Source organism: Phyllobates terribilis, unplaced genomic scaffold (genome assembly GCF_046119375.1).
Source record: "Phyllobates terribilis strain yellow unplaced genomic scaffold, ASM4611937v1 Scaffold_3__8_contigs__length_932513732, whole genome shotgun sequence".
NCBI classification, from domain to species: Eukaryota; Metazoa; Chordata; class Amphibia; order Anura; family Dendrobatidae; genus Phyllobates; species Phyllobates terribilis.
Window position 1 is genome coordinate 352321785 of NW_027362763.1, and position 22061 is coordinate 352343845.

Here is a 22061-nt window from a genome sequence, read left to right on the forward strand (position 1 = left end):
CTTTCCTGTTTTGCCCTTACAACATTTTCTTCCAAATCAGGACTTTCATAGCATCTGTTTACACACCCTTCACGCACTTAATAGCACTTTGTATTTGTAGTTGTATAAAAACCGTCTGGTGACCATTTCATGCAGCATTATGTGAACACGCTACTTATCATATTGATGGCTGGACCGTACAATAAATCACTTTTTACCTTATACCTACTGTGTCTCCCCTATTTCCTCATAGATTTTAAGCTTGCGAGCAGGGCCTTCACTCCTCTTGGTATCTGTATAATTATGTGTTACTCAGTAATGTCTTTATTGTCCTTACAAGTCCCCTCTGAAATGTAAAATGCTGTAGAATACTTTGACGCTATAGAAATAAAAATTATTATTCTTAAAAATTATTATTGAATGAAGGGGTTACAATTCTGCTGTAGCTGTGTCCCCATCAATCACTTCCTTGCACAGAGGTACTTCCGACAACCAACTGCACAGGGAACTGCAACATAGCTGCACTAACTTGAATAAAGATGTTCAGTAGTTCTCTACATAGACACTTCTACTGTGGCTCGCACTGAGGAAAGTAAGGTTATAGGGGAACTGTAGTATATATGGCATACATGTGAACTGCTGCTGATGCCCATGTTTCATCACAGTTTGGACCGTGAGGACCTATAACACAAAGTCCTAATTTAGTGAGTAATTTATTTAAAGGCAATGTACACCTTTGGACAGATTTTTGTATTGTTCATTTGCTTGTAAATTCCAAAATGAAGCACCTTTTCAATTAAATTTATTTAAAGGGAACCTGTCATGTAAAATAATGCTATTAACCTGCAGATATGGGGTTATTCTGCAGGTTATTACGTCCTGACACTATGCAGCCACCACACTGAGGGACCCGCTGCCGGGAGGAAATGAACTTTATTCCCCCCCCGGCAGGCTCACTCTTTCAGTCATAGGGGTGTGACTGGCATGGTTTCAGTCACCGCTTAATGCACACATATTGGTGGCTGTAACCGTGCCCCCAGCACTGACTGCCAGCCAGCCTTAATGTTGAGGTTAGTCAATGTCTGGGTATGGTTGCAGCTGCTGCTCTCTATGCACTGAATGGTGACTGAAGTCGTGAGGGTGCCACCCCTATAACTGAAAGAACCAGGCTGCCCATTTACTATTCGCTTCCTAAAATTCATAAAAATTCTTTTCTTCCTCCCTTTAGACCTATTGTGGCTGAAATTAGCAGTTTGGGGTAAAAACTCAGCTCCTAAGTTGATCTTCACCTCCAACCTTTTGGTAACCAACCTTCAAGGCTATAACAGAGATAGATACAAAACATGTTATTTCTTCTTTAGATTCTACTAAAGAAGATACTGAATCATGTATCTGGTTATCCCGTGATGTTGTAGCTGTATACCCATCTATTTCCCATAATTTGGCACTATGGGCACTTTCTTATCATTTACATCAATATAGTTCATATTCTCTTCAGGTATAGGATTTCATTTACATAGCAGTTGATTTTTTATTAATCCAGAATTATTTTTCATTTAGTCGCCAGTTTTTCCTTCAAAAGTGAGGTGCATCCATGGGAGCGGGATTCTCCCCTACCATTGCGAATATTTAGTCCAAATGTGAAGAAACATACATTTTCTCAGAATCAAATCCTTTAACCTCCCATATCAAGTGGTATGGTTCTTACATTGACAACCTGCTCCTGATATGGGCTAGCCCTGTGACATTGGCTGAAGAATTATTTTCAATTATCAGTCATTAAGATATGAACCTTAATTTTACTTCCAATATCCATAATACACAAATCAACTTTTTGGACATAACTTTGACCCATGATTCTTCCATGGATATTACCATCTCTCTCCTATAGAATACAAAACAGCCACAAACTCTACTCTCGTGGTCAAATCCTGTCCTTTCAAACACATTATAAAAAATATCCCCATTGGAGAATTTATCAAGATCAAAAGAAATACCACCTCAGAGGTGAGATTGCAACCGGAGCTCACACAGCTATATCATAGACTTCAACATAGAAAATATCCTAATTAGATGCATAAGAGAGCCCATAATATTGTGAATAATATAGACAGACAAAGCATTTTCAAACAAAAAAATAGAACATTCAATAAAAATATTTATGATACTTCATTCATTTCCAACTACAGTCCCCAGTTCAATATTATAAGTAACATTATTAGACAACACTTAACTATACTTTTTCAAGACAAAAAATTAAAACGAATACTCTCCCAACCTGTCAGATTTGTTGCCAAAAAAGCTCCAACTTTAGAGAGGCAATTGTTTCTTAACCCACAAACGAGTCAAAAGAAAACCTGGTTACACACACAGCGATCCTTTAAATGCAGGCACACGATATGCACATGTTGCAGACATACAGCCAGTGGCTGTACTTTTTCTTCTTGTGTCACAGCACAGAATTATAACAGAATTAATTTTATTAATTATAATATTATTAATTTTAATAATTGTAATAATATATTGGTGGCATATTTAATTACGTGCACTGCCTGTAATATGCAATGTGTGGGTTGCATCACACCGCATCTGACAACACCTATCAGACGCTTCCAACTAAATGTTATTCAAATGTTCCGTAGCCTCCAGACATTTTCCTGAAAAACACAATGGAGATATTACTCCCTGCAAAATGTAAAGGATTGAAAGGGTATAACAAACCCTGGGGTCCGAGGCTGTCAGGGTTGCAAGCCCGGCAGCAGATAACCAACCCGCAAGGGATTTCAGGCCTAAGAAGCCTGAAGGCTCTGCCACACAGAGGGACCAGTACAGCACGGAGAAGTAACAAGTACCTAAGGCCCGAGTCGCAAGCCATACAGGCGAAGTACACGGCCAGCTCAGGGACGTGGGCTATCATACCACGAAAAGGGGGATAGTCAGCAAGGGCAGAGAGAGAACGGTAGGCCTACCCACTCACCCTGACCAGTGGGGCTCACCCGAATGCTCTCAGACACCCAGGCCCATTCCTACCCTGTACTCCCGTTGGGTCATTAGTACTAACTACAATAAAGACCCTGGACGGTTTGAAGCAGACTCTGAACCCTTATTATTGCGGCCTGCACCATCACCCCCAGCATCTTATTACACTGCCCTGAGGCTACACTCTTCCCGTGGGGAGTTATCCTATCCCTGTGCTGCATACCAACATCAGCCTCAGCGGTCTGCCTTGCAGCGGCGGTCATCCCTGACCGCAATCCACGGGTGGCGTAGTCGGACATTCATAACCCTACAAATAGACTGCCACAACATTTGGTCTGACCACCCTGAGTCACGGGATCGGGTTCCCACTACTACCCCCATCATTGCACTGAAGCCCGGTTCCGGGTGCCCCACGGCCCAGGGAGCGAGTCAGCTTTGCCGTAGCCGGCAGGATTGTGACCAACCCGCCACAAACGGGTATTGCGCGCCTGAAAAAGACTGTACACATACCTCAAAAGGAAGTTTCCCGCCATTCGGAGCCGTTTCCCGCCATCTTCAGTCATCTCCCGCCATCTTCAGTCGTTTCCCGCCATCTTCAGCCGTTTTCCCGCCATCGGACACCATCTTCAGGACGTCGTGCAGGAAGAAGAGGGGCGTGGACGTCCAAACCGCGCGAGACCTGAAGCCCCGCCCTACGCACCGACGCTGCGCAAGTTCCTGGAAGGAGAGAGAGCGACGCTGACGTCACCAGGACGCGACGCAAGGTCCTCGCCCGGAGCAGCACCAGCGGAGCCGCGGCCTACAGAAGAGGATCGTCGGAAGGTAGGCCACGGTTAACTAGGGGGGAGGAAGATGACGGACGCGGAGGGGCCTTCTACCACCAGCGTGGCTGCAGCAGCGGTGATGCTGTTCTCCATGCCCTACATCCCCGGAGCAGCCTGGCTGCCCCAATACTCAGGGGAATCCCATACCTTAACTGACTTTAAGGAAAGACTGCACAGTTTATTTAAAGTTTATCCCCTGACAGAAGAACAGAAAGTGAGCATTCTGACGGGGCAGCTAACCGGTGCAGCCCAGCTGGAAGTGAAATCATGGTCAGATGAAGAGAAAAGGACTGTAAAGGACATTCTGACCCGGCTGCGGAGTACCTTTGATACCCGTACCTCAGAAGAAATCAAAATGCGGTTCTATGGCGGTAAGCAGCGAGCCCAAGATAGTATCAGAGACTATGCCCTAAATTTACAAGAAGCTCTGGGAGCAATCAAACAATCTGACCCTGGCAGCATACAGGACACCGATAAACTGTTGACTGACCAGTTCATAGAAGGTCTGCTGTCCAGCGCCCACAGAACCCAGCTGCGCCTCATGGCCCTACAGAACCCCGATTTGACTTTTGCGCAGTTTAAAGATAGGGCCATCCGGGTGCTCCGAGAACCCGCACCAGGTGGCGCTGTAGCTTCCCGGTGCCCTGCCATCACTTACCACCAGGGGGCAGCGCCCTACCCCGCAGACCTTGTGGGGGCTGATGCACAGGCCCTAAATCCATCCCAGCCTGCAAACCTGCACCATCAGGTCCAAGAGCTAGCAAAGAGTGTGGCTGCATTGACCAGGACCGTACAGTCATTGCAGGTGGAACCGTCAAGACCAATCAAGCTGGCTTCCAGTCCGGAAGATGTCCCGTGGCGTCGACAGAGGAGGATCCCGTCGTTCAGAGGGAGGCCCGCCGACCGTTACACTGAGGATGGACAGCCGATTTGCCGCCGTTGCAGTCAGCCAGGACACATAGCAAGGTACTGTACTTTAAATGGGTCCGACCTGGGGCTGAGGGCCAACCCCCAGGCATAAGGTCATCAGGCCCGTCTAATTGGCGCGATAAGTATGTGGGGGGACGCCCGGTCTTACCCGTAGTGCTGGACGGTATCCCCATGAGTGCACTATTGGACACCGGGTCTCAAGTGACTACCATCCCCTACGTACTTTTCAAGCGGTACTGGAGTGACGCTGACATAACACGCTATCCAGACGATGACTTAAGCATCATCGCCAGCAATGGCCAACCGGTGCCACTGGTGGGGTTCAGAGAGATGACCATCAAGATTGGTAAGGTTGAACTGCCGGCACAGGGAGTGATCATTGTGGACATTGACAATCGTGAAAGTCACCCTAAAATAACCTTGGGTACTAATGTGATTGAAAACTGTCTTGCAGAAGTAATTGTGATTTTGCAGCAGGTGGCGATGAATGCGAGCTCCAGCCAACAGAGGATCCTCCAGAAAGAGATAAGAGCCCTGATGAGACGGCAACAGGTAGAACTGTCTGGTGGTGAGATCGGTAGCGTGAGGATGAGCGACCCGTTGCCATGCCTCCCAAAAGTGAAATGATGATCTGGTGTCGGACTGCAATCGGGTTAAGAGGGAGAGACTACCAAGCCATGGTAGAACCCGTGTACTCAGACAGCAGGCCCACCATTTTGACAGCCAGGGGGGTGGTTAATGTCCGCCATGGAAGGGTGCCCGTCCGGATCTTAAACATCGGGGAAAGGGAAGTACTCTTGCCCCAGTACGCTACACTAGCCAAATTGTTTGCCGTCGAACACAATGCTATCAGGGTCGTGGAACCCTTGCCTCCATCTTCCCCGGTGGAGGATAATGGCTCCCAGAAACACAAGGAGGACTGGTGGCAGAAACTCCAAGTGGGTGCTGACTCCACTCCCTCGCACCAAAAACAAGGAGTCTACCGGGTGGTTCAGGAGTACGAGAGAATCTTTAGTAAGCACCCGCTAGACTTTGGCAGAGTGAAAGGGGTAGAACACCACATCCCCACGGGGAGCCACCCACCAATAAAAGAGAGACACAGACCTGTACCCCCTGCACATTATCAGAATGCAAAGGGCATGCTGAGAGAAATGAAAGAAGCTGGGGTCATTAGAGATAGCTGTAGCCCCTGGGCAGCCCCCTTGTTTCTGGTAAAAAAGAAAGATGGTACCATGAGAATGTGCGTGGACTATAGACAAATCAATCGTATCACCCATAAAGACGCGTACCCATTACCTAGGATAGAGGAGTCTTTAGCAGCCCTAAAATCAGCTAATTTCTTCTCTACTTTGGACCTTACTAGCGGGTACTGGCAGGTTCCTGTGGCAGAGGCTGACAAGGAGAAGACTGCCTTCACCACCCCGATGGGATTGAGCGAATTCAACTGTATGCCCTTCGGGCTCTGCAACGCACCAGGGACCTTCCAGAGGCTGATGGAATGCTGTCTAGGGCACCGAAACTTCGAGACGGTCCTACTTTACCTGGACAACGTGATTGTCTATTCGAAGACTTACGAGGACCATCTAAAGCACCTGGCCGAGGTTTTCGAAGCCCTGGCAGGCTATGGCCTGAAGGTGAAACCCTCAAAGTGTCACCTGTTGAAACCGAAGGTCCAGTACCTAGGACACGTGGTGAGTGCAGAGGGAGTAGCCCTCGACCCCGACAAGGTTACAGCCATCAAGAGCTGGCCAAGCCCCTCTAACATCAAAGAAGTGAGGCAGTTCCTCGGGTTTGGTAGGCTACTACCGAAGGTTCATCCCCGGGTTCACAAAGATGGCAGCTCCAATGCAGGACCTCTTGATAGGTCAATCCAAGACCAGAAGCCAAAAGCCACCCTTCAAGTGGGACAAGCCGGAAGAGGAGTCCTTCCGCCAGTTGAAGATGGCCCTAACGGGGGATGAGATCCTGGCCTACCCTGATTATAGCCAGCCTTTTATCCTCCACACAGATGCCAGCAATGTGGGGCTGGGAGCCGTACTGTCACAGAACCAACAGGGCAGAGAAAGGGTGATCGCGTATGCCAGCCAGAAGCTGAGGCCCACTGAAAGAAACCCGGAGAATTACAGCTCCTTCAAGCTAGAATTCTTGGCAGTGGTGTGGGCCATCACAGAACGGTTTAAGCATTACCTGGCCTCCGCAAAGTTCACTGTGTACACGGAAAACAACCCGCTGACACACCTGGACAATGCAATACTAGGTTCCCTAGAACAGCGGTGGATGGCCCGGCTATCCAATTATGACTTCACAATCAAGTACTGGGCAGGCAGGACCAATGCCAACGCAGACGCCCTATCAAGAATGCCCCACCTACCTGAAGGAGATGAAGACTCGGAAGAGCTGGAGGAAGTAGAGCTCCCTGCGTTCCACCGGTATGGGGCCACTCAGTATTTACACCGGGTAAGAGACAAAGACCTAACCACCGTCATGTTCAACCCCTTACCCCATCACGACTGGGCTGAAACGCAAGATAGTGACTCTGCAATTCGTCTGGTGAAAGACCTGTTAACCCAGGCAGACGCTAGCCCTGGCCCGGACGCTCCAGAGGAAGCCAAGCAGTTATGGAAGGAGAAAAGCAGGCTATTCCTCTACGAGGGTAAGCTGTGCAGAAGGCTTGTCAACCACCGGACCCACGAGCTGACCTGGCAGGTAGTGGTCCCAAGGCGAGATGCAGCAATGGTCCTGGAGGCCTACTATGACAGAGCGGGACACTTCGGGTGGAAGAAACTGGAGTTCCTACTGAGAGAGCGGTTCTACTGGGTCGGTATGAGAGGGGCCATAGTGGAGCAGGGACTGCGGCCCATGCCACCTCAGAAGGAAGGACCATACCAGCCAGAAGACACCCTTGAGGCCCATCGTTACCAGGCAGCCTCTTGAGCTGGTAGCTCTGGACCATGTGAAGTTGGCTCCAAGCCGGTCCGGCTACATCTATGCCCTCACGATTGTGGACCATTACTCCCGGTTCTTGGTGGTGGTCCCGGTTAAAGACTTGACAGCCCAAACGGCGGCCAGAGCCTTCCAACAACACTTCTGCCATCCAAACGGGTATCCGGAACAAGTCTTGACAGATCAAGGTCCAGCGTTTGAGGCGGAAGTCTTCCAGGAGTTCTGCAACCTCTACGGCTGTAGGAAGATTCGGACAATGCCTTACCACCCGCAAACCAATGGGCTGTGTGAGAAAATGAATAATATCGTCATTGATCTCCTCAAGACGTTGCCCCTGGAAGAACGCAGCCTGTGGCCGGAGAAGCTGCCAGACCTGATAGACTTGTACAACCATATCCCGGTGAATGCTACCAACTGCACCCCGGCTTACCTGATGCGAGCAAGACCAGGTAAGCTGCCGATAGACCTGGAGATGGGAGTCCAGACACCCGAGGACACCTCCCCAGACGCGGACTGGGATATGGAACGGTGGCTACAGTACAAGAAGGTACAGGAGAGTGTGGAGAGGAGTCTGGCTCAAGCGAGAGAAAAGCAAGAGAGGCTCTTCAACCAACACGCCCCTGCTGGTCCCCTGGAACCTGGTGAGCAGGTCCTGAAGCGGAAGAGAAGGCTTCACAAGCTGGACGACCAGTGGGAGAGAGACCCGTACACAGTACTGCAGTCCGACCACAAGAACCCGAAGGTATGTGTGATTACCAAGGATGGAGGAGAAACCACTAGCACCGTCTCCAGAGACCACCTAAAACGGTGCCCCGAGCAACTACAGAGTCCAAGTGAAGATCAAGATGACCTTGAACCCGCAGAGGACAAGGAAGAAATGATCAGCACAGTTCTCGGAGAGTTCCCCTGCATCTGGACTCGAATAAACGATGCCATAGTGGTACCAGTCCTACACTTCCTTCAGCCTACCCAGCAAGAGCCTACAGGAGAGCAGGAAGAACAAGAAGAACAAGCAGCCCCAGAGGCAGAAGAACCCTTGCCAGCAGCCCAGGAGAGTTAACCCTCTGCTGACAGTGAGCCTGCCATGCCTGCGGTAAGCCAAAGAACCCGCAGACAGCTGCCTGCCCTGCCTGTAAACCCAGCTAGTAGCTGTACCCTAAATGATAGTGGGGAGAGCCAGGTTAGACCACCACCAGACAGTGGGTTAAGGAGGTCAACACGGAGCACTAGGGGTCAAATACCAGCTCGCTGGAAGATCTAAATGTATAATGTACATGTTTAATGTGTTATGTTTGTACCCTGGTTATTGATAATGTTTCTCCAGTTTTCCTAGATGCAATGGACTAACAGATTATGGACAGTGAATAACTGGAACTACCATGTAGATAGTTGCACCTGGTGCCCTCTTGTGAAGTTGGCCACAGAAGAAAAACCTGTCCGGCGTGGCCTCCTTGTGGTCCAAAGTAGGTAGCTCAGCCTTGCTGCCACGCCCAAGGCCAGGAACTTGGGGTTTATAGGGACAGGTCCCCACATCGCTCAAAAACTTCGCCTTATTGGGTGAAATGGACACCCGGTCACGGATCATACTGTGACCCTCTTCTTTTGTTGGTGATATGGACACCCGGTCACAGACCATACTGTGACCTAAAGAACTCAATATGTGGTGTTGTTTGTTATTTCTTTCCCTGTTGTGTTTATGGTCATGCATTTTTACCCTATATTTGTGTTTCTTGTTTAGTCCCGGAGTACTAAATTTTACTACGGGGGAATGTGTCACCCCAGGCCTGGATGCCACAAATATTAAAGGCTGTGTCTGAGAGCAGGAGGGAGGTTCCCTGGTCAGGGACCATTAGCATGCAGCACCTCCTGTCCCAGGCCAGTAGGGGGAGCAGGCTGCCCCTATAAAAGCTGGAACTGAGGGCAGGGTTAGGGAGACCAGGACCCACTTCTGAAGCATCCAGAAGGGTTCCCAGAGGAAAGGGACAGGTCAGCAGCAGCTGAGGAGTCCGGGAGGCAGAGGAGGAACAGCAAGCCAGGGACAGAGGCGACGAGAGCCGGTCCTGGCTGAGAGAGAACTACCCAACCGGACACTGGGGTCCGAGGCTGTCAGGGTTGCAAGCCCGGCAGCAGATAACCAACCCGCAAGGGATTTCAGGTTCCTTGGCCTAAGAAGCCTGGAGGCTCCGCCACACAGAGGGACCAGTACAGCATGGAGAAGTAATAGGTACCTAAGGCCCGAGTCGCAAACCATACAGGCGAAGTACACGGCCAGCTCAGGGACGTGGGCTATCATACAACGAAAAGGGGGATAGTCAGCAAGGGCAGAGAGAGAACGGTAGGCCTACCCACTCACCCTGACCAGTGGGGCTCGCCCGAATGCTCTCAGACACCCAGGCCCATTCCTACCATGTACTCCTGTTGGGTCATTAGTACTAACTACAATAAAGACCCTGGACTGTTTGAAGCAGACTCTGAACCCTTATTATTGCGGCCGGCACCATCACCCCCAGCATCCTATTACAATGCCCTGAGGCTACACTCTTCCCGTGGGGAGTTATCTTATCCCTGTGCTGCATACCAACATCAGCCTGACCGCAATCCACGGGTGGCGTAGTCGGACATTCATAACCCTACAAATAGACTGCCACAGCATTTGGTCTGACCACCCTGAGCCACGGGATCGGGTTGCCACTACTGCCCCCATCATTGCACTGAAGCCCGGTTCCGGGGGCCCCATGGCCCAGGGGGCAAGTCAAATTGATGACATCTGTTGTATGAGGAATTATTAAAGAAGTTGTCCACTACTTGGACAACTCCTTATCATACCCCACGCTTGGCCCCGATAAAACAAAAAAGCTTATACTCACCTCCTGTGCTGGCGCCGTTCCTGCTGTGCCAGCACTTGCTCTCCCCGGGGCTCTTGTGTGGTTGTTGTGACATGTGAGCCCAGCGCCCAATCAACGCTGGCGTAACTGTAGCCCGGACTTCCTTTTCATGTTCGATTTGTCTGAAGGTGGGGACAGTGACGACTGGGTGCTGGCGTCACGTGTCACAACAGCCGCCCGAGAACCCAGGGATCGCTAGTGCCGACACCGCTGGAACGGCGCCAGCACGGGAGGTAAGCATAAGCTTTTTTATTTTATCAGGGCCAAACAATTAGATCAAGAAAGGGTTGTCCAATTAGTGGACAACCCCTTTAACATCAATTCTGACTCTTCAACTAACACTATTGACAATTTAATTGTTTTATAAGTTTACTTGATTTCAGATACTAAATGGATCTGTAAAGTTTATACTGAAAACATGTACAGAAAAAGAATTACATTCAAAATTGACATAAAAAACATTTTCACTAGAAAACCTTGGATAAGCCGACATAAGGAAAAGTATCCATTGTGAGTTCATGCTCTTCCCCCAGCTTCCCTTCCAGCTGACCACTTAAGATTCGAGTGGCTGTGACTGTGGGCATCCCCATGCCTGTTTAGAAAGATGTAGAAAACACAATAATATGGCTTCTGTCGCATTTGTTTGTGGGGTTTTTCTTATTATTATTTTAATTTAAATAATTATTTATCAAGCTGAATTGAGCATAATCAAAGAGGAAATAGTAAAAAAGAAAAAAAAGAAGCTCTTCTATACATTTGTGAGGGAATGGTAGGGAATTCTTAATTAAAGTATATTATAAAAGAGATTAGATTTTGACATTAAATAGATAGGTATTGAGGAGTAAAATGAATTTTACTTCCAGACCAACCCTTTAAATAGTCAGAAAACTAAAACAGTTAAATAATAAAAGGTTAATTGTTTAAGGTTAACTGTTAATGGGTTATTTCCCGCTCAGTCTTTCCTGGGAATAACAGTCCAGGTTCTGATCACCTGAGGTGAAAACATCTGTTGCTTTGGCAACTTCCATTCATTCCTATGGGAGTTACAAAACAGCACAGCTCAGCCCCTCTCGGCTATTCCTGTAGTTCCAACTTCAGGAGACCCTTCACAGTAACCTCATTTATTTATCGTCTCTCTGTTACTGCTTTGTTCATTATTTTTTAATGTGGTGGTCAATTCAAAGGGATACTGCTCTGGGTCACAGCTGCTCCCCCTGTTCTTGCTGCCCACATAAATATGGTTCTTGCATATTGCTCATTACAATGTGTAACAGCAATATCTCAGGCCCACATCCTATAATCTACTTTGTCAGTTGCAAAGAGAAATTAATTTTCCAATCAGTTGTTCTACTCAATAAATAGAGAACCAATGATCACGACATCTTCAGATATTCTTGAAAATTGTCCTGAGATGTCTGGAAGCTTGCCAAAAAAGGAATACTTTCTAGAGTCGGGGAAAAATTGCCAAATCACCCCAGCGCTGCCTAAATGTCTGGGAGCCTCCCTTAAAAGGGGAGACCTAACATACTAATGGAGGAGCTTTCAATATGCCTAAGAGAAGACAACATTTCTGGAAAGGGAGTGTTACCCTAATGTCAGATTCTGCATTATGAGGTTCAGCACTCATGTCAGAAACACACTCTTCGTGGAGACATGTATGACAGAGATATGATGAATAGTGATAAGCAAGTAAGTTCTGTTAACCCTTTCGGCGAGCATGCTCGGGTGCTCGCCGAGTATATTCTGCATGCTCAGGTGTTATGTTTCAGTCACTCCATGCTTATGATTTGCGACTGTTTGACAGCTTTAATACATGTGAGGAATGCCTAAGAAACAGGCATTCATCACATGTACTAAAGATGTTAAACGGTCGCAAATCACGAGCACGGAGTGACTGAAACATAACACCCCAGCATGCTAAAGATACTCTGAAAACACCCGAGCATGCTCGTAAATCTCGTGTAACGAGCATGCGCGCTCATCACTAATGATGAATCATTGTGGGAAGGTCTGGGGGTTTAGGGTCTGGAACAAATGCTTGATGCTTAATTTTCCTTATATTACAATCTTACCATCTCCCAGGAAGAGAATCAGATTCCGGGCTCTGTGCTTTATTGGTTTTAATTTTTCAGCTTCCTTAATCATAGAAGACATTTTATCATTCCAGAATTCTGAGGTTTTCTCTTCCTCTATAAAAGTATAAAGAATGAAATCATAATATGTTCTCTGTTATCTCTTATCATTGAGTTCATGGCACTGACATACTTATTATGCCCATTTTTTATTACTAATAATCAATATGGAAGTAATAAATTGTTATTTATGCAAATTACCACTTACTGAAAGAGTTACATGGGAATTTGTCATGAACTTTGCTGCGGATTTGTCATGCATTGCAAAGGGTGTAAGCCGCAGTGAAAATCCACAAGAGAAATATACATGCTCAGGATTTAGAACTCTGCAATTTCCACCCAAAATGGACATGAATTATTTCATATATTTTCCTGCATTTCTAAAAATTTGCATAGAAACTGCTTAATCTTCTCACTACCATAGCTCCCACATTCAATCCCCTCTGCTGTTCATTGATACAATGTATGAATACTAGGAACCTGCTTCAATAAGACTGGTGCTTTACATTCTTAATACAGACATCACTAGAGTAATGTACACCTTATTCATTGAATTAGGTACATATTACAATTGCTGTGCACTGTCTCCAAAAATATTATTCCATTCAGGGACTGGAGTACATTTCTGGTGTAATTTACATCACAAAAGAGGCAGAAATGTTGATGAATTTACCAGGTGAACTTCATCTTACCCTATCCAACCCAATTCTGCTCATATTGGTGGTGGTGGTGGCGGCGGGACTGGAGTAAAATACCAAAAAAATTCAAACTGTGCAAAAATTCTGCAACATTTCAAGGTGTTTTAAGGCAGAAAACTGGTGAAAACACCCTGCTAAATTGGGACCTAGAAGCTGATGTTGCCACCTCCATTGCTCTTAAAGAGAACCTATCATGAGGTAAAAAGTGTTGTTTTTTTCTTTTGTTTTATTCCTGCTGTTCTCCTAAGTAAACCCGATGGTTTTTTTTTTTATGGTTCCAGAGATATGGGCCACTTAATTTATTGATAATTGTTATGGTTTAACAAGGGAGCGTTGCTCGTGGGGTAATTTTGCAGAGCAGCGTAAAAGATACGAATGCAGGGAATTCTGTGAGTCAAGTACCATTGATAAAGACTATAAAAAGGCCCATATCAAACCATATTGTGGATGTAAATAATATACAATGCAGTACTCAGGGGAGCACGGAATGAGATAAGAGCAAAACCTGAACACTTTTGACCTGATGACAGGTCCTTTTTAAATTCAGCAGTCGCTTCCCTGGCTGGGTTCTCGTCTGAGGAACGTGTGCACACACAACAGATTGGGGATGCAGTCAGGTGGGTAAATCACATAATCTCCATATTGAGAGCTATGGTCACAACAATCATTGCATTGGTTCTTTACACACCACAGAGGCGGAAAACATTACATGACTTGTCAGTAGATACAACAGTATCCAGTGCAGACAATACTCTATGAGCTCAATACATCAGCAGCAGATGTACAGATCTCTATGCTACTTAGGTGCAGTGTTTTATTCTGCAGTCCAAGCTATTCTCATGACTGGATTTGATTGCATCCATGAGTACATTTTAATCAATAGATCTTGGAATAAAAATAAATTTCACAATTGGATGTGTTAAAAAAAAATGTTCCTGTGCTGAGATAATCTTATAAATGTGCCCCTGCTGTGTACTGTGTAATGGCGGTGTCTGACCGTACAGGGACATGCTCAACACATCCGCCACATAATGAACCTTCAGAAAGAACTTGTAGCCCACTTCTTCAGGAAGGTTTACAACCTGCAGTTACCCTGCTGCCACCTCACCACCACTGAAGCTCCCCCCAACCTACTGTCTCCTTCCCCATTATCCTGTAGACTGTAAGCCTGCAAAGGCAGAGCCCTCTCCTTTCTGTACCAGTCTGTCATTGTTAGTTTGTTCATGTTTTATATTTGTATCCTGTATATAATGCCTTCTCATGTACTGCACCGTGGAATTAATGGTGCTCTAAAAATATATAATAATAATATTTTACTACATACAGGGAACATACCCTGAAGAGGTTCTTTAAGAAATTTGATGTACAACATTTTGTAAAGATGACACAGTATTTTAGTTAAATTAAAGGGTTATTTTTGTGCACTTAAATGGTTACATTTGCAAAATGCTTGCAAAAAACGCTTTGCAGTTTAATTGCTTTTAATAATCCTCTCTGTTCTCAGGAACAGATGGATTTTTAATTTTATTGTTCACTTTCTACTGCTCATTGAATAGGTTATTGGGCGCTGCTGAAGTCTAGCATACGCAGTGCTTACAAGTTCTTTCCAGTAGAGATTGTAAGTGCTGGTTTGAAGATGGCCGGTCTCTGGATCTGGCCAACTTCACTACCACTCTGCTCCTCTGGTGCTGCAGAGGCAAAACTTCCTCTGCTTGCAGCACCAAAAAGTACCAGTGGCACAATATGCTGCATTGCAAACTTTCTATTAGGCAGGGGTGCAAGCAGAAGTTGAAAAGCAAGTGAGCAGTGCGCTCCTTCAGAAGAAGTTAAGAAAACCCCTTTAAGTTTGGTAGTTAAACTGCATACTATTGTAGAACTGTAGATAATAGATGCTGAAATATATCCACCATGCCTAAAAGCCCTACTATGTATGTTCCTAATGATAAGTGTTTGCTATAAAATAGAATACAGTTTCCTTCTTACCTGGAATGGAAGCAGAGAATGTAGTGGAAATGACACTGATCAATATCCCCAGCCTCACACTTGTAAGACCCATAGTTTTACTCTTCATTATTCTTCTTAGCTGCCAAACTTGTAAAAGGAACAGATCCTTCAGTGGGACTGAACTTCTTTCCCAGGTCAATATAGAACATGATGCCAACTTGAGTAATTTCATTTTTACAACCCGATAACTGATATCTTTCATTGGCACTCCCATTCTGAAATATTTTATTGAAGGGATTTACCTCTGGAAATTGTGCCAAATTGCTTAATTAAAAGTTTTCATTGTGTGAAAATCTTTAAAGATAACCTGTCATGGTTTATTCTTCTCTGTCTGGGGACAGCAAACAGAAATGACAAAAACCCTGATTCCATCACTCAGTTTCTTTTTTTTGTAGTAGTAGTTTTCATAAATTCATTTATCAGATTTAGTGATGAGCGAACATGCTCGCCACTACTCGGTACTTGCCCGAGCATCACTGTGCTCGACAAGCTCGGCGTCCCCGCCCTGCATGTTTGGCGCTCTTTAGAAAGCCAATGAACATGCAAGGATTGCTTGCCACGCACTGTAATGCCGTAGCCATGTTTGTTGTGGGCATTACAGTGATTAGCTGGCCGCACAGCGTCATTAGGTCTATATAAGACTTGGCGCCGCTATGCTCGTCACAGTCTACCCTGGAAACAGGCAGAGTAGGGAGAGCTGCTGCTGAGTCAGGGAGAGATTTGCATGTTTATAGTTAGTATAGGTAAAATAATGCAAGGAGCAGTGGCGCTGGTAGGTGGTCAGTAAGGGCTTGCAGCAAGTCTGGAACAAGAGCCACTACTTGTCCAAAGTATCATGAAATGGTACCGAAAAGTGTAAAATACAGTAGATTCGTGCTTCCCTTTTGACCAAAATGTGATGGGGTACTACGTAAATGGTAACAAATATGGTAGATAAGGAGGTGTGTGCGTATAAGTATGAGGATAATAAAGAAAAAAGGAGAAAACAAATAATAGATAGCAAATCAAAAATAGCGGAACTATTTAAAGAAATAAAACCCTATCAGAACCTTCCAGAAGTTATGTATCTTTCCAATAATATCAGGAACCGGATCAACAACAAAGAAAAAGACATTATTGAACGAAAACGCCGGAAATTCAGTAGAGACGCCATCCCAAAAAACAACAAAAGGTATTATGAAAAAGGGAACAACCAATATGAAATCATAGATGAGATAGGATCCATTACCCCGACCTCCCTTATCTCCGAGGATAGACTCTCCATCTACCCGATCTCTGAAGAAGACTCGCCCCCTCCTATTCATCAACCAAACAATGAAATAGTTCACCAATGCTCAGTCCCAGAATCAAATCCTATAGCTAACCACACTGACACACCTAATGCTACCCCAATTCATACTCAAAATAGATTCGAACCACTAAATGACGATAACGAAACTCCCCCGTTAAACCTACCCTCTTGCAGCCATTTCCAAAATTCCACCACGCCATGTGTAGAAACAAACACCAATCCTCCACAAGTAAGGAAAAGATTAAGTAAATCCAATTTTTTTCAGGTGGCTCCAAAAAGAGATCTAAGAGAGGCCGTAGGGGGGGGAAGTTCACCAAAAAGAAGACGCAACCTCAGGAGTCAAACCCACACCAAACCTTAAACCAAGGCATCTTTAATTTAAGTCAATATTCTTTAAAACCAAACGAAATTTCTTTGTTGAACAAAGGCCTCAAATATGCCCCTTCCTCTAAATTTCGGAAATTTGAGGCCTTTATAGGAGTAAAACAATTCATGCGCAAAATTGCCATCAAAAAACATTTCCTTAAAAAAGACCTAACCTTAACAAAGTCTATCACAGAAGAACCATATGTCACTTATTCACATACAAAACTGCAAAACAAATCTCACTTCAACCCCCTTAATGAATACTCAGAAGCCCTTTTAAGTTTTCAACAAAATACTATTTCCGATATACGCCGTATTAGTGACAAAAAATGCGCCAAGTTCAAAAATAACCTCACCATATCCGAACAACAAGCAATACGGCAACTACAAAATAACAAAAATATTGTCATTAGGCCAGCCGACAAAGGAGGTGGAATTGTCCTTCTGGAACTAAACCAATACCAGACCGAAGCCTCCAGAATCTTGAACGACAGACGCACTTACCAAATCTTACCACAAGATCCCACAGAAGCCTATAAACTCGAACTAAAAACACTAACGATAAAAGGACTACAATCTGGCTTTATAAATAAAAAAGAGTTCGAGTATATCAATATTCCCTATCCCAGAACTGCTGTTTTTTACTATTTACCCAAGATCCACAAATCACTCTCTAACCCCCCAGGTAGACCAATTATATCAGGCATACAATGTCTAACTTCTAATCTATCCAGATTTGTGGATCTTCACCTTCAAAACCTGGTTCCAAAACTCCCCTCCTACCTCAAGGACAGCAAACACATACTACAGTTACTTCAGAACTTAGTATGGAAAGACAACTACATCTTGGGCACTTTGGATATCACAGCACTTTACACAGTCATACAACATGATAAAGGTTGTGAAGCAGCAGCACATTTTCTAGACCACTTTAATGTGACACCACCGGAACAAACTTCCTTTTTAAAGGACTGTATGAGGTTTATTTTGACCCACAACTTCTTTCTACACGAGGGGCACTACTACACCCAGCAATGGGGTACGGCCATGGGGACCAGGTTCGCCCCCAGTTACGCCAACCTCTACGTAGGGAGATGGGAACAGACCACCATCTACCCTGGGGGTACCCTACATACGAACCTGGTCCTCTGGCAAAGATACATAGACGACATCATTTTCATATGGTCAGGTGACCAACCCTCACTTAACCAATTTTTACTAGACATAAATAAGAACGACTACCATTTGGAATTCACATATCACACTAGCATCAACCAAATTAATTTTCTTGACTTGGACATATACATCAAGGAAGGACATTTACAAACCCGCACTTACTCCAAACCAACGGACGCAAATAGTTTCATTCCACTTGACAGCTGTCATCTACCCCAATGGCTACTAAATATACCTTATAGCCAATATACTAGACTTCACCGTAACTGTTCTCTCACACAAGACTTTGAAACAGAAGCAAATACTCTCACACACAAATTTCTAGAAAAAGGTTACCAAGCCTCATTCCTTGAATCAGCAAAAAATAAAGTCTGCAATTCTTCCAGGAATAGGCTACTGACAGACAAAAAACTAAAACCGAACCACACATGGAATGATACCACCATAGATATCCCCATCATCCTGCAATACAACTCAAACATCCATTTAATCCGGAAAATTGTAAAAAAACATTGGGATATACTAAAGGATGATAAGATCATTGGGGACAAACTGGCACGAAACCCTAGATTTGTGTTCAGAAAAGCCCAGAATTTGGGTAATCTAATTGCCCCATCAGTGAGAAACCCACCAACCACTCACCATTCTTCTAACATATTCACAAGAAACCTGAAAGGTTTCTTTCCATGCAAGAAGTGTAAAGCCTGCAAACAGGCATTAACAACAAAACAATGCACAATCACAACATCACAAAAAGAATACCCCATCAAAGACTTTCTTACATGTTCCACATCGGGTGTCATTTATTGTCTGAAATGCCCATGTGAAAAGTTATACATAGGGCGTACTATACGCCCCATGTTCATACGCATTAACGAACATTTAAGAAACATCAAGAACCAATTTCCCGGACACCCTCTTTCTGCACACTATGCAGAAAAACATGGAGGAAAAATTACAGGTACCAAGATATCAGGAATACAAACTGTACCAAAAAATTGGAGAAGGGGCAACTTTATTAAAAAGATGTCCAGAAGAGAAAGTTTTTGGATTTTTGAAATGGATACCCTCAAACCAAAGGGACTCAACACCGAAATAGAACTCTTTGCCTTTAATGACCTATGAAGGTCATTAAAGGCGCTACCTAATCAAGATGGACCAATCAAATAACCAAACTTCAAAGTCTGCAACTACAAAAGGGACCACTGGCAGAATAGGACCATCCCTGATGAAGAAAGCCGTAGTCTTTCGAAACGCGTAGGAACTGGTCCCTCTGCCACACCGTACGAGCCTAATCACGTGCCTCACACGTGACCGTGACGTCACGCCAGGTCCTGTAAGGCCCTGCACCGCTACTACAGGTATTGCGGAGTCAGAGTCACCGGCCGGGACTCCACTCCCCTGCTTCAGCGCGCCCTCCTGCACTACCGTACTCTCCAGCCTAAAGATATCTCCTGTGCCTCAGTAAGAAGGTAAGAGAGCCCTCTCTACAAACGGATCATCGGACTTTAGTACGGAGGTAAGCTCTATACCTCCCCATGTACCAGCAGTGACCAGCTATTAGAAAGCTTCTACCACAGTTCTATATACTTTCCAGCTATGCTGTAAACAGTTGTATTCAGAACTTTTTTTTTTTTTTTTTTTTTTATCTCTACTAACCTCCATTGCACCTTCTAATTTTATGCCCTTTTTCCTCCAGTAGGATTACCCATTTTCCTTCTCCTATTGACCATACAGACCTACTCACAACTGCAGATGCACAGACCTCTTTCACCACCCTTTGGCTAACTGGCATCACTACACCCTGGGACCCATAGAGACTGCTCCTGTACTCAGGTACTTTCTAGCTATTTCTTTTTTAATGACCTGCTTCGACCATCCACTATACCATTAACCCTTTCATCCAGGACTTTATACCGTCTCTACAAACATCTACTGGCCTCCATCAGCCTCCTGCTACATAGGCATACCACCCGCCACCCATGAGCACATCCCCGATTACATCTTAAATCAGGTAACTGCTGTTTTTCTTTCTTCTTTTTTTCTTCACTTCTACTACCACTTCCATTATTATATTACTCACCCCTCCCTCTATTCCCCACAGAACCATCATCTTTTCTCTTAAACCACCATCAGCTGATCCCACTGCGTCTACCAGGACGTTCTCGGCACCTGAGTATCCATTCCACCCCACTCTACCCACAGGTAATTATCATTAATCCTAGTTCACACTATTTACATCCCATACACACCACTCATTCCTCTCTTCTCTACTTTTGCAGCAGAACCCTTACCTGAAGCGTCTTCACTTATCCATACAGCGGACCCCACTAGGAACCTTGGAGTCCTCCCATTGTTCATATTCCCTTTTAAACCTTATTTTTATTGTGCCCAAGACCTCTCTTGTTTTTATCCAGTTTCCCCCTCCTCTTTTATTAGATTTACAATAATAAATATATTTTTTCTACAGTTATTTGTCAGTGTCCGTTTACTCCCCTTTTGGGATTTTACAATAATATATTACCGCTGGTCCTTTTTTTCTAATTTTTTTTCCATACCATTGTTTTTATATTCCTTTTTATATATATTTTTTAGTCATCCATCATTATTTTTTTCTTTATTATCCTCATACTTATACGCACACACCTCCTTATCTACCATATTTGTTACCATTTACGTAGTACCCCATCACATTTTGGTCAAAAGGGAAGCGCGAATCTACTGTATTTTACAGTTAGTATAGGTATTCCACAACATATATTCAGTATATATATCCTTCTGAACTAACAGTCCTTCTGAAGACTAATCCAGCTGCATATTTTCAGTGGTGAAGGTGATAGCAGGAGTTAAGCAGGCAGGCTAGACTGCAGTGCATGATACAGCACAAGAGGGTCCATTGCACGTTCAACTTCTCATTGATCCTGCTGTTACAAATATTTTATTCTCATCCCTCATTAGAATAAATCAAAAAGTAAAAGTTCATGTACTTTCAAAGATTTATATAAGTTTATTATATCAAGAAATGTATTTCCCAAACAACAGACACCCCTTTTAGATAAAAAAGACCCATTTAAAAGACTAAAAAGATATCAGGGGCAAGGGCTAAGTTTTTTTTTTTTTTTATCTTAATCCTGATTATTTGCTTAAAAAGCAAACCATTTTTCTGCTCCATTTGCTTGTTAGCACTGCAGAATACAGCAAGATTTTTTCCATATTATTGCGATAAAAATCCAGAAATTTGAACTGAACATCGAAAATATTGGCCTCCATTTCCATTTTGTTGCAGTGTGTCAGTCAAGCTATTCACACGAAGTTTCTGTGAAGCATAGTATTAGTAAACTACAGGCCTGCTATTTAAAACCGTGGTTCTCTGTCAGATGTATCACATATAACTGCGTTCCAAAATCAGCCATTTCTGGCTTCCATTTCCAATTTGTTGCAGCGTGTCGGTGAAGCTATTCACACGAGGCCTCTGTGAAGAATAGTATTAGTAAACTACAAGCCCGCTATTTAAAACCGTGGTTCTCTGTCAGACGTATCACATATAACTGCGTTCAAAAATCAGCCATTTCCAGTGAACGTGGAAAATATTGTCTTCCATTTAAAATGGGCAAGAGGTGTGGCAAGGGACGGGAAAGTGGACGTGATGGTGATGGCTCATGCAGAGGCCGAGGTCGTGGCCGTGGTCAAGGTGAAATTGTGTCACAACAAACACCCACATCTTGTCGCTCGACCTTCCTGTCCCAATTACGAGGGGACCACAGAACACCACTATTGAACACAGACCAATGTCAAAAAGTTGTTGGTTGGATAGCAGATAATTCTTCCAGTCACTTTGCCACCACCACCCTGTC

At 44.7% G+C, this 22061-nt stretch overlaps 1 protein-coding gene and 1 long non-coding RNA gene across 4 annotated transcripts in view; one reads left to right on the top strand and one right to left on the bottom strand.

The window, feature by feature from the left end:
- Positions 1 to 15603, bottom strand: part of ALPI (alkaline phosphatase, intestinal) — an 84007-nt gene extending 68404 nt beyond the window's left edge. For all 3 annotated transcript variants that reach the window (XM_073675254.1, XM_073675253.1, XM_073675252.1), the window contains exons 1-3: positions 15354 to 15603; positions 12613 to 12729; positions 11017 to 11132 (exon numbers count right to left, since the gene is read on the bottom strand). In XM_073675254.1, the coding sequence (XP_073531355.1) occupies positions 11017 to 11132; positions 12613 to 12729; positions 15354 to 15588 (468 nt within the window). In that variant the 5' untranslated portion in view covers positions 15589 to 15603. The remainder of the gene's footprint in view (positions 1 to 11016; positions 11133 to 12612; positions 12730 to 15353) is intronic.
- Positions 15604 to 19909: 4306 nt separating this feature from the next.
- On the top strand, positions 19910 to 20412 carry LOC141258115 (uncharacterized). The gene is made up of 3 exons (XR_012318202.1): positions 19910 to 20043; positions 20115 to 20221; positions 20312 to 20412. It is a non-coding gene; the product is annotated as an uncharacterized lncRNA (long non-coding RNA).
- The last annotated feature ends 1649 nt before the right edge of the window (positions 20413 to 22061 follow it).